The following is a 12,500-nucleotide window of genomic DNA, read 5'->3' as shown; positions in this document are numbered from 1 at the left end:
CTGAAGTAAACGTTTTCTGGCCAATTTTTTAAAAAAATATAAGAAACATTTTGGCAGTGTGCAAATTATGATAGAGAGAGACGAGAGAGTACGGCACGTACTCATTGACCACAAACCCAGGTGTCGAGTACACCATTCCAAGTACGATACTCCCTTAATAAAGACCGAATTTTATTAGACAAAAAACAGCGCCGATATCCAATAAATAAGTCATTTACTTTAAGGCTATAAAGTGTGTGTGTGTGTGTGTGTGTGTGTGTGTGTGTATGTGTGTGTTGGAGGGGATGGGGGGGGGAGGAGGAATGGTTTGCTTTGTTATCTGTTGATGGTTGTTGTTGTTTTTTGGGTTTTTTTTTTTTTTTTATTTTTTTTATTTTATTTTTTTTTTTTTTTGGGGGGGGGGGGGGTTGTTTGTTTATGTTTTTTATTAAAAAAATTTTCTGGGGTTTTTTTCTTGGTTGCTGTTTATGATTTTGATTTTGTTTTTGTTTTTATTTCGTTTTGTTTTTAGTTCTTTGATATTTCATTTCCAGTTGTAAAAATATCAACACAGTTATAATACTAGTGGTTCGAAAGTGTGGGTTTCTCCTTCGTTTCTGTTAGTCTTTGGATTTGTTTCATATTGTCATTATTATTGTAAGCACTAGTTATTGTTATCATTATTATTATTATTATTATTATTATTATTATTATTATTATTATTATTATTATTATTATTATTATTATTATTATTATTATTATTATTATTATTATTAGTATTAGTATTAGTATTATTATTAGTATTATCATTATTAATACTATTATTATTATTATTATTTTTATTATTATTATTATTATTATTATTATTATTATTATTATTATTATTATTATTATTATTATTACTATTATTATTATTATTATTATTATTATTATTATTATTATTATTATTATTATTATGATTATTATTATTATTATTATTATTATTATTATTATTATTATTATTATTATTATTATTACCAACTAGTTGAAGTTGAAGAGATAACATCCAATCTTCTTAATGAAAGCATTTATAATAACTCCAATCTTCTTAATGAAAGCCTTTATAATAACTTGGAAAAGCAAGCTGTGGATGAGTTTGTAAATTCAAACGCAGAATAGATAGTATGCGCTTGGCTAAGAAACTCATAACATTGCCATCCGGAAGTATAACGGACCAACACACAAAACTGTGTGTAACCATGAACGTTTATAGTCTGGTTAATACAGTTTAGTGAGAATTACTCATAAAAAAGTCTCAAACCCGGGCCTTCCGAAGTCCCAGGGTTGAGAGTTTTTTTCTAAGATGAAAGTCATTTGAATCGATCGATATTTGAAGGACGAGTTTTCTGGCCGAATTTTTAAATATGTGTTTTTCCAGAGTACGGCAAGTTATTGATAAAAATTTTATTCAACGATTACGTATTTACTAAGAAATGATAGGGTTTTCCAATGAGAGGGGCGGTATAATAGATATACCAATACTTACCTTTGAGTATACCGACCATATTTCGTTCAGACAGCACTTGCTCATCTTCAATCTCCTCTTTTCCCTCTCCATCAATTGCTCTTGCAATTTGGTGATCGAATACCTTACTGATGATAATCTGATTGGCTTACCCACACGCTCATCTTCCTCATCAACCGCATCATCGGCATTTTCATCTATTTCTTCTTCTTCATTATCTACTCCGTCCTCCGTCTCTTTCTCTTTATCTTCGTTTTCCAAGGAGCCATTCACCCCGCCCTGGTTTAAGGTTTGATCTTCCATCACTGAAAAGAACGAATGAAATATTTAGTTTTTATAGATAGTATCAAGTTGGCATCACTCAAGTCTTTGTTATGTTATAGTTTTTTGCCATCCGCGTTTAAGAGTTATTCTCACTAAACTGTATTATCCAGACTATAAACGTTCAAGGTTACACATAGTTTTATGTGTTGGTCCGTTATACTTCGGGGTGTCAATGTTGTGAGCTTCTTAGCCAAGCGCATACTATCTATATGCGGCAATGTGGTCTAGTGGTATGGGACTCGCTTTCGGATCGGAAGGTCCTGGGTTCGAGCCTCGCTTTCCGCGTGGCTAAGTCCTTGGAAAAGGCTTTTAGCTCACATTCTCTCGCCGTACTCAGGTGTAAAATGAATACCTGGTGGTCAACAGCGTTAAGATTTAGTATGAGACATGACGCCTCAAAAGAGCTCTTACTACGTGTGTTTGTATTTGTGTGTGTGTGTGTGTGTATGTATGTGTGTATTTGTGTGTGTATGTGTGTGTGTCTGTGTGTGTGATATAACGTCTTCTTTCGAAATATCAAAATGAAAATAATATGATGTAAAGAGTTATCTGGGGAAAAATGTTTGTCCAATGATTTTCCGATAGATTGTTTACGTTTTCCGCTATTAAAGGTTTTTGAAGAGTTTGATAAAATGCTCAGAATAGCATTTTACAATAATGAGCTTTCATATAGAGTAATATCCACTAAACGTGCTCAAAGCGCTTTACAGGTGGTCCCTTGCCAACAGCAAACATTTAACATGTAGGACGAGACATGACACCTGTTCGGGCGATATCACAATCATTTTGGGGTCACCATTTTCTGTAGATTTCTGAAAAAGTGTGTGTGTATGAATAAAAAATAAAAATCTATATATTTTTAAAAAATACCTTTATTCATTACATAGGGTCTATTCCAAGGGAAGAGTGGAATAACCCGGGCGTCAGCCGCAGTGCAGCGCCGCAAATTGAGCTAGGGTGAGGAGACTTGCTCAGGGCGACACAGCGCAGCAGGTACGAAGCAAAGACCGGAGTGCTGAGCCACGCTGTCAGAGCCAGAACCAGATGAAGCAGAAAGAAAAGTTACAAGAATAAACAATCCCACAAAATCAGGCTCCCACGAACTCTATTGAGGTTTTGCTTTTAGGCAAAATACTCACGACATCTGCTGTTTTCAAATTAAACAAAATTGCGTGTGGCCTTTAGCGTTTATAGTTTGATATAATTTAGTGAGAACAAATCAATACCAGGCTGCCTAAAAATAATAAAAAATAGTTGAATGACGTCATCTTCGTTCTAGGAAGCCTTCCGTAAGCTCCTCGTGCTAAGGGAAATAACCCGAGTATATCCTTTAACTAATCCTCAGAAAATATAAAACCTTGTACCTATTACTAACCCTAATAAGATAAACAAACACCCAAGGACTTTTACTAACACCAAGAACTAACCCTCATAGGAAACGAAAGCCAGTGACCTCGAGCTAACCCTCGTCCTTTCTTTAAAAAATATAGCATTGTGGAGAACATTGTGCTTTTTTGAGTCAATAAAAAAAATGATACGGCGCACAACTCTACTGAAAGATTTGACAGTTAGAAATGTATTTTTTACAGATAGATAAACAGATAACTTGATTTCCTTTTATAATTTAAAGTCAGTTTGAAAGTTCGTTGAGTCAAACAGATATCATAAAATATGTACCGACGACACTAAGACTCTCAAAATAAACTAATTTTGACACTGTAAAAAGTTGTCAGTTTGCGTCATCTATTTATGACATCAAGTATTATTATTACTTCCGTTGTGTTGTTGATTTAGCGGTGATCAGTGTTGTTATGTTGTAGTATTTCTATTGTTTGTTTGTGTGTTGTGCGTGGTGTTGTTTGTGTGTGTTTGTGTGTGTGTTGTGTGTGGTGTATACATGTATGTGTGTGTTTCTTGGCACTTTTCAGCAAATCGTGGCATTCATAGTGATATTATTCACTTGATCACATGAAGGTATTCGGATTTACACAAATTTTAAACAAGTTTCACCGATTAACAACGTCAACTAATATTACTGCTGATATTACTGTTGTTTTTATGCCAGCGATGTGATAATTATTGCCCTGGGAAATATTTAGGTAAACGTTGTCGGCAAACTGTCAATTTTATCTGTCTAGCTTCTAGCCCAAACAAACTTGATATTTTTCGCGTCTGCTTCAGATTTTCATTTGACCTCACATAAGTTAGGTAAAGGGGAGATATTCCGAAAGCTCCTACATCCCCAGTATTCTTTCAATTTGTATTTTCAACGTTGATCTTTTGTCAGGCGTTTATTTATGCAATTTGTCATTACATAGAAGCATTTTTAAAACTCTAGAACAAACCTTGATAGATTTGTGAAAGTTTAAAATTTCCTAATTTGACCTTTGTTTTGATTCTCGGCCGCCATTTTAATTTGTGAAGTATTGAAAGGTAGTGAAAGCAGTCAGAGGTGTTTTTTTTTTTTTCTATTAGGGTTAGTCATAATGCTAGGGTGTCTTTTTTCCTATTAGGGTTAGTTAAAGGTACTCTAAGTTTTACTTTTTCTTGGGGTTAGTTGAGGGAATATTATTTAGGTTGTTTCCCTATGTAGGAGCTTTCGGAAGGCCTCCCAAGTCAAGCGTGGTAAAGACTTGTGACTTATTGATATTGATATCTACTGACTGATAAACTAAAATCATGCCGAATAAAGCATGACAGCGACAAGCACATCGATTAAAGCTTCTTCAGGTGTGGTGTATACATGTGTGTGTGTGTGTGTGTGTGTGTGTTGGCATTTTTAAGCAAATCGTGGCATTCATAGTGATATTATTCACTTGACCACATGAAGGTATTCGGATTTACACAAATTTTAAACAAGTTTCACCGATTAACAACGTCTACTAATATTACTACTGATATTACGGTCGTTTTTATGCCATCGATGTGATAATTATTGCCCTGGGAAATATCTAGTTAAACGTTGTCGGCAAACTGTCAATTGTATCTGTCTAGCTTCTAGCCCGAACAAACTTGATATTTTTTGCGTCTGCTTCAGATTTTCATTTGACCTCACATGAGTTAGGTAAAGGGGAGATATTCCGAAAGCTCCAACATCCCCAGTATTCTTTCAATTTGTATTTTCACCGTTGATCTTTTGTCAGGCGTTCATTTATTCAATTTGTCACCATATAGATTTGTGAGGATTTTTTTTTCTATTAGGGTTAGTCATAACTCTTAGTAAAGGTGCTAGGGGGGAGACATTCCGAAAGCTCCTACATCCCCAGTATTCTTTCAATTTGTATTTTCACCGTAGATCTTGTTGTCAGGCGTTTATTTATTCAATTTGTCATCATATAGAAGCATGTTCAAAACTCTAGAACAAACCTTGATAGATTTGTGAAAGTTTAAAATTTCCTAATTTGACCATTGTTTTGATTCTCGGCCGCCATTTTAATTTGTGAACTATTGAAAGGTAGTGCAAAGCAGTCCGAGGGTTTTTTATTCTATTAGGGTTAGTCATAATGCTAGGGTGTTTATTTTCCTCTTAGGGTCAGTTAAAGGTACTCTAGGTTTCACTTTTTCTTGAGGTTAATTGAGGGAATATTATTTAAGTTGTTTCTCTTTGTAGGAGCTTTCGGAAGGCCTCCCAAGTCAAGCGTGGTAAAGACTTGTGACTTATTGATATCTACTGACTGATAAACTAAAATCATGCCGAATAAAGCATGGCAGCGACGACAAGCACATCGATTAAAGTGTGCATCTAATCGTAATCAAGATAATCAAGAAATGATTCAGGCAATATCGAATAAAAATAGTTCTTTCCCCGCGAAATTGAGGGGTTTTTACTAGTAGAAAAAAAAAAACAACCTTAGGACTGCTTTGCACTCTTTCACTACTTCAACGACAAAATAGCCGCGGAGAACCAAACAATGGTCATATTAAGTAATGTCAAACTTCCACTAGTCCCGTTAAGGTTACTTCTAGAGTCTCTAAAATGCTACTATATTATATTGACAAATTAAATAAATAAACGCCTGACCAAAGGTCCAATGTGAAAATACAAATTGAAAGAGATGCTACCCCAAGGAGCTTACGGAATTTCTCCCATTCTATCTATTTGGGTATCGTTTATACTTGTACTTCTCTCTCTCTCTCTCTCTCTCTCTCTCTCTCTCTCTCTCTCTCTCTCTCTCTCTCTCTCTCTCTCTCTCGTTTATTATAATATACTCTTTTTCAGATTTCTTTCATACACCTGTACCTGCTCCCTAATTTGTCACCGAGATGTTCACCAGTTACCTTTTTAGATTATCACACTTCAATATTATAATGTGGAATCTTCTTTGTCTTTAAAGGGATAAACATAACCAAAGGACACATCGCAATGTTATGATAATATTTTAAAGGTGGAGTCGAGCATTCATCATTGTGTCATATGGCCGCTTTGATGGTGCGGAAATATTAAAGAGTGCAAATTTTAAAGTAATTTCTACCAAGAACTTAAATAACAATGTAAAATTGAATTATCTAAGCTTCAATTTAATATACAAAAACAGATAAAATGGACGTATCGGGTTTCCCCTTTATCAACAAAACAAGATGAATGAAACACTACAGACGAATGAGATAATGTGGTAGCGGCGTTGTTAACATGAATAAACAAAACATTGATGGGCAAGTAATAGTATGCTCCTTTGTTTCTGTTTTCGTAGATTAAATTGCTTCCATTCTATTTCACATTGTTATTTATTTCTTTGAGCTTTGAGCAGCAACATTTACATTACCAAGAAAGTCTCGATTTATACCACCGCAAACAATTACGTCGCGTAATCGGAATCTTTTGGCCAGAGACAATTACAAATACTGATCTCTATGGGGAGAAAACAGGGTCCAAGGCCTGAGTACAATAATAAAAGAACAGCGATGGAGGCTATTTGGTCACGTCACATCTTACATCGAGAAGATAACATCTTAGCCCAAACTGCAATGACAAAATATTTCTTTCATGTCAACAAATATGTAGGGAGACCATCAACATCAATAGTAACTATCCTGAACCAGAATCTCTTCTACATATCAAAACAATTTGGATCCAGATGAGGCCGAATTAATCCCTGAAGAACTAAGAAATATTTCAGTGCCCTCCGTCACTTCAGTCACAAGATCTTGACAGCCTCAAAACACTGGCCCAGGACCGTGATCAATGGAAACAATTAACAACATGAATGGAGAGAGCAGTTATACTCATCGACACACAATTCTCAGCAAGCGTCATTCGAACTGCGAAGCTTACTACTACTACTACTACTACTACTACTACTACTACTACTACTACTACTACTACTACTACTACTACTACTACTACTACTACTATTACTACTACTACTACTACTACTACTACTACTACTACTACTAATAATAATAATAATAATAATAATAATAATAATAATAATAATAATAATACTGATACTACTCAAGTACTCATTTTACACCTGAGTATGCTGAGAGAATGTGAGTAAAGAGTCTTTTCCAAGGACTCAACTATGCGGCGTGCGAGGCTCAAACCCGGGACTTTTCCATCCAAAGCGAGTGATATACCACACGACCACATAACAGAATTATGTCTGAATCAACATGATAAAGTTTCAAGACACAATGAATAAAAATTAGTAAATTTACGATTTTGAAGTTAAGAAAATAATATTGTTCTTAAAATCGTCATTTATTATTAACTTTGTGGCTAAGCGCTACGGTGTCTCGTCTTGCCAAAACAATTCAAGCCATGCAGAGCGTGAACATTAGTCGGATGGGTGACATTGATCCTGAAAAACTCTGGTCTGAGTGTCCTCGGATTATACATTTTACACACATTACCCCACCCGACTCAGGTGTGGATGAGTACCTGGCTACAGCCATTGACGGATGTTGTAAGAATGTCAGTACAAACGGATGCCTAAACGGTGACTGAAACTGTTAGAACTGGAAATATGGTCCCATGTGGCATGCTGGGGAATTAAAAGAAAGAATATAAGCGCTTTATGTATGGTTAGTCAGTAAAATGCACTATAAATATCTATGTTTATTTTTATTATGCTCAAGCCAATGACTATCGTTTAGAATGAATGGAAAACAAAACACTGATGCGTGAGTAAAATCTATTAATATTTACGACAGCCAGTTTGTTTTGCTTTTTGTTTGTTCTTTTCTTTTGTTGTTTTTTTTTCTTTTGTTGTTGTTGTTTTGTTTTTTTATTCGTTTCAAATCATTATTGCTTTAGTTGTTTTCCTTTTAATATTTTTGTCTGCACGATTTTTGTTTCTCTTTATTTATTTTTTTGTTTGATTGTTTGTTCTTGACTTAGATATATCTTTTTGATGTTTTTTATTTCAGTTCTTTATATATATATATATATATATATATATATATATATATATATATATATATATATATATATATATATATATATACATACATATACAAACGCATGAATGGATCGGAAAATGAGAGAGACGGAGGAAAAGAAAATATCAAAGTCCTCAAAAATGAAATATTATCTACCTCCACTAAGTAAAAAAAATTGAGCTTTTATATAGCGCAATATCCGCTAAACGTGCTCACAGCGCTTTACAAGGCGTCCCTGGCCAACAGCAACACATAACATGTAGGACGAGACATGACGCCTGTCAGGTGATATTACAATTTTCTTGGACAGTGACAACGCTGTTAACAACCAGGTACTCATTTTACATCTAAGTACGGCGAGAGAATGTGAGTAAAGAGCCTTCTCCAAGGACTCAACTATCCGCCGAGCGAGCGAGGCTCGAACCCAGGACCTTCCGATCCGAAAGCGAGTGTCATACCACAAGACCACATAGCCGCACAGTAGATACAGATACGTAGATACAACAAAGCACAGTGTGTGAAAAGAAGACCGAGGAACGTGATCTCGGTGGGCTAAACACAACGCGATGCCAGAGCTAATACTCTTAATGAAGAAGCTTTACAGATAATTAGTGAGAAGAGGGTCATCCCCCGGAGTAGCCAATATTGAATTTCTTGGTCAGTATCGGAGTACATTGGGGGGAAAAAACAGTAAGTATACTGTGCGCGTGCGCGAGTGTATGTGTGTGTGTGTGTGTGTGCGCGCGCGCGTGCTAAGTGTGAGTGTGTGAGTGTCCGTGTTTTGTGTGAGTGTGCGTGTGTATGTGTATGTGAGGGAGGTAAATTCTGACAAATTGTTTCAAAACAGTATTCTATTGAGATGATCAGTATTAGTGCTATGCGTTTAGATAAACTACTCATACCATCCGCCAGTCGGATATAACGTACCAACCACACAAAACAATGTGTAACCTTGAAAACGTTCATAGTCTGATTGATAGAATTTATTTACATCTTTAACTAATCCCTGAAATGGCTGTCTAAAAACAATAACAAAGAGCTGAGTGACGTCAACTTCGTTCCATCTATGCTGCAAAATGAATTTAAAGTAGGCGACACTGTGTAAATTTTTCTCAAAAACAAAACATGAATGGAATGAAAGCCTCGTTATTATTACTATTAATTAATTTTTCACTACTTCAACCCTCCCGACATAATACCGTCTTGGGTCGGTTAGCCAAAAATTTAGAGAATGGTCTCAATACAGTTCAGCGTGGCTCAGCGGTACGTCTTTGCTTCGTATCCAAAAGGTACCGAGTTCGTTCACCCACCACTGCCCTGTGTGGCCTTGAGCAAGTCATCTCTCCCTAGTTCAATTTGCGGCGTGCGCTGCACTGCGGCTGACGGGTCATTCTGGGTTAGTCTTCCCTTGGGATAGACCTTAGAGACAAATTTCCCATATGGCATGAATAAAGGGAATTTTATTTATCTATTTATATGTTTTATTTAAATAGGAGAAAGTCGGGGGTTGTGGATATAATTTGTGAGAAAACACTTTCTTTAACAAAGTAATTTGGAGAGGAAACTTGAGTTTTGCCGTGGCGGTAGAGTATATGTATGTTTGAGCTTGAGGACAAATTGATTGACTGATTGAGAGAGATCGAGAGGGGAAGAGGGAGGGAGAGGTTGAGGGAATGAAAGAGTTAGAGAGATAGAGATGGAGAGAAGGTGTTAGATGTATAGAGACTGAAATATATGGAAAGTGAGAATTATTAATTCAGAAAAGTGAGTGGAGCAGGCACTTATGTTGATAACAACAAGAGATGAAGTGAGTAGGAAAGTGCCAGAAGACAATAGAGAATAAAAAACTTTCGCGGTGGTGATGGGGTTTGAACTCGCAACCTTACTGGTACGACAACTCCGCATGGCCGGGGAGAGCGTGACTCTACAGTAGCTATCCACGATCCCAAAAAAGATCGCCTCTAACTCCTAGTCATTATTAGAGCCCTCACTTCCCGACTACTTGAGATCGCGGGTCCAACACACACAACCTCCGCGAAATAAGTTGGCCAGCAGTTAAGCTTAATAGCCAATATTCTCAACACAAGCATATAACATAGAAACAATTGAGACATTGAGTATGCTCCGGTATTTGGGGTGAATTTTTAATTCAGAAAAGTGAGTGGAGCAGGCACTTATGTTGATAACAACAAGAGATGAAGTGAGTAGAAAAGTGCCAGAAGACAATAGAGAACCCCCATCACCGCCGCGAAAAATTTTTATTCTCTATTGTCTTCGGGCACTTTCCTACTCACTTCATCTCAAATTGAGAATTATATAGATTTAGAGAGACAGACAAAGAATGTGTGTGTGTGTGTGTGTGTGTGTGTGTGTTTGTTTGTTTGTTAGAGAGAGAGAGAGAGCGAGAGAGAGAGAGAGAGCGAATGAGTTTTAGAGAAAAAATGAGAGTGATAGAGAGAGAGAGAGAGAGAGAGAGAGAGAGAGAGAGAGAGACAGAGAGAGAGAGAGAGAAAGTGAGTTAGAGAGAAAACGTGAGAGAGTTAGAGAGAGAGAAATAAATAGAGATAAAGAGAGGGAGAGAGTGAGAGCGAAGGAGGCGAATATATAAATACGTTTGTATGAGTGAGGAAGTATATTTTTGAGAATGATTAGTTGAATACAGTTCATGAAAAGAGGTGAAGTAATAATAATAATAATAATAATAATAATAATAGTAGTAGTAGTAGTAGTAGTAGTAGTAGTAGTAGTAGTAGTAGTACTAGTATTGGTAGTAGTAGTAGTAGTAGTAGTAGTAGTAGTAGTAGTAGTAGTAGTGTAGTAGTAGAAGTAGTAGTAGTAGTAGTAGTAGTAGTAATAGTAGTAGTGTAGTAGTAGTAGAAGTAGTAGTAGTAGTAGTACAGAAAAGTGAGTGGAGCAGGCACTTATGTTGGTAACAACAAGATATGAAGTGAATAGAAAAGTGCCAGAAGACAATAGAGAATAAAAAATTTTCGCGGCGGTGGTGGGGTTTGAACCTGCGACCTTATTGGTACGACAACTCCGCCTGGCAGGTGAGAGCGTGGCTCTACCGTGTGAGCTATCCACGAACACAAAAAATATTCGTTTCAAACCCAAAGTCATTACTAGATCCCTCTCTCACCCACTTCTTGAGACCGCCGATTCGTTCGGCCACCACCATCGCGAATAATTATGACCAGCAGTTAAGCTTAATAGCCAATATTCTCAACACAAACATATAACATAGAAACGATTGAGACATTGAGTATGCTCCGGTGTATGGGGTGAATTTTTTTTTTAATTCAGAAAAGTGAGTGGAGCAGGCACTTATGTTGGTAACAACAAGATATGAAGTGAATAGAAAAGTGCCAGAAGACAATAGAGAATAAAATTTTTTCGCGGCGGTGGTGGGGTTTGAACCTGCGACCTTATTGGTACGACAACTCCGCCTGGCAGGTGAGAGCGTGGCTCTACCGTGTGAGCTATCCACGAACACAAAAAATATTCGTTTCAAACCCAAAGTCATTACTAGATCCCTCTCTCACCCACTTCTTGAGACCGCCGATTCGTTCGGCCACCACCATCGCGAATAATTATGACCAGCAGTTAAGCTTAATAGCCAATATTCTCAACACAAACATATAACATAGAAACGATTGAGACATTGAGTATGCTCCGGTGTATGGGGTGAATTTTTTTTTAAATTCAGAAAAGTGAGTGGAGCAGGCACTTATGTTGGTAACAACAAGATATGAAGTGAATAGAAAAGTGCCAGAAGACAATAGAGAATAAAATTTTTTCGCGGCGGTGGTGGGGTTTGAACCTGCGACCTTATTGGTACGACAACTCCGCCTGGCAGGTGAGAGTGTGGCTCTACCGTGTGAGCTATCCACGAACACAAAAAATATTCGTTTCAAACCCAAAGTCATTACTAGATCCCTCTCTCACCCACTTCTTGAGACCGCCGATTCGTTCGGCCACCACCATCGCGAATAATTATGACCAGCAGTTAAGCTTAATAGCCAATATTCTCAACACAAACATATAACATAGAAACGATTGAGACATTGAGTATGCTCCGGTGTATGGGGTGAATTTTTTTTAAATTCAGAAAAGTGAGTGGAGCAGGCACTTATGTTGGTAACAACAAGATATGAAGTGAATAGAAAAGTGCCAGAAGACAATAGAGAATAAAATTTTTTCGCGGCGGTGGTGGGGTTTGAACCTGCGACCTTATTGGTACGACAACTCCGCCTGGCAGGTGAGAGCGTGGCTCTACCGTGTGAGCTATCCACGAACACAAAAAATATTCGTT

The 12,500-nt window shown here is 36.8% G+C and overlaps 1 protein-coding gene across 1 annotated transcript in view; it reads right to left on the bottom strand.

Moving 5' to 3' along the window:
- The window catches only part of LOC144963751 (uncharacterized), a 27,180-nt gene extending 20,972 nt beyond the window's left edge, over positions 1-6,208 (bottom strand). Inside the window, exons 1-2 of the mRNA XM_078897696.1 lie at positions 6,086-6,208; positions 1,505-1,788 (exon numbers count right to left, since the gene is read on the bottom strand). Coding sequence (XP_078753822.1) covers positions 1,505-1,786 — 282 coding nt within the window. The 5' untranslated portion in view covers positions 1,787-1,788; positions 6,086-6,208. The remainder of the gene's footprint in view (positions 1-1,504; positions 1,789-6,085) is intronic.
- Positions 6,209-12,500: the final 6,292 nt, after the last annotated feature.

This window comes from Berghia stephanieae, chromosome 2, assembly GCF_034508935.2.
Source record: "Berghia stephanieae isolate SIO BIC M18660-M18661 chromosome 2, UCSD_Bste_1.3, whole genome shotgun sequence".
In the NCBI taxonomy this organism is placed as follows: Eukaryota; Metazoa; Mollusca; class Gastropoda; order Nudibranchia; family Aeolidiidae; genus Berghia; species Berghia stephanieae.
This window is presented reverse-complemented; position numbering and strand designations above follow the sequence as displayed.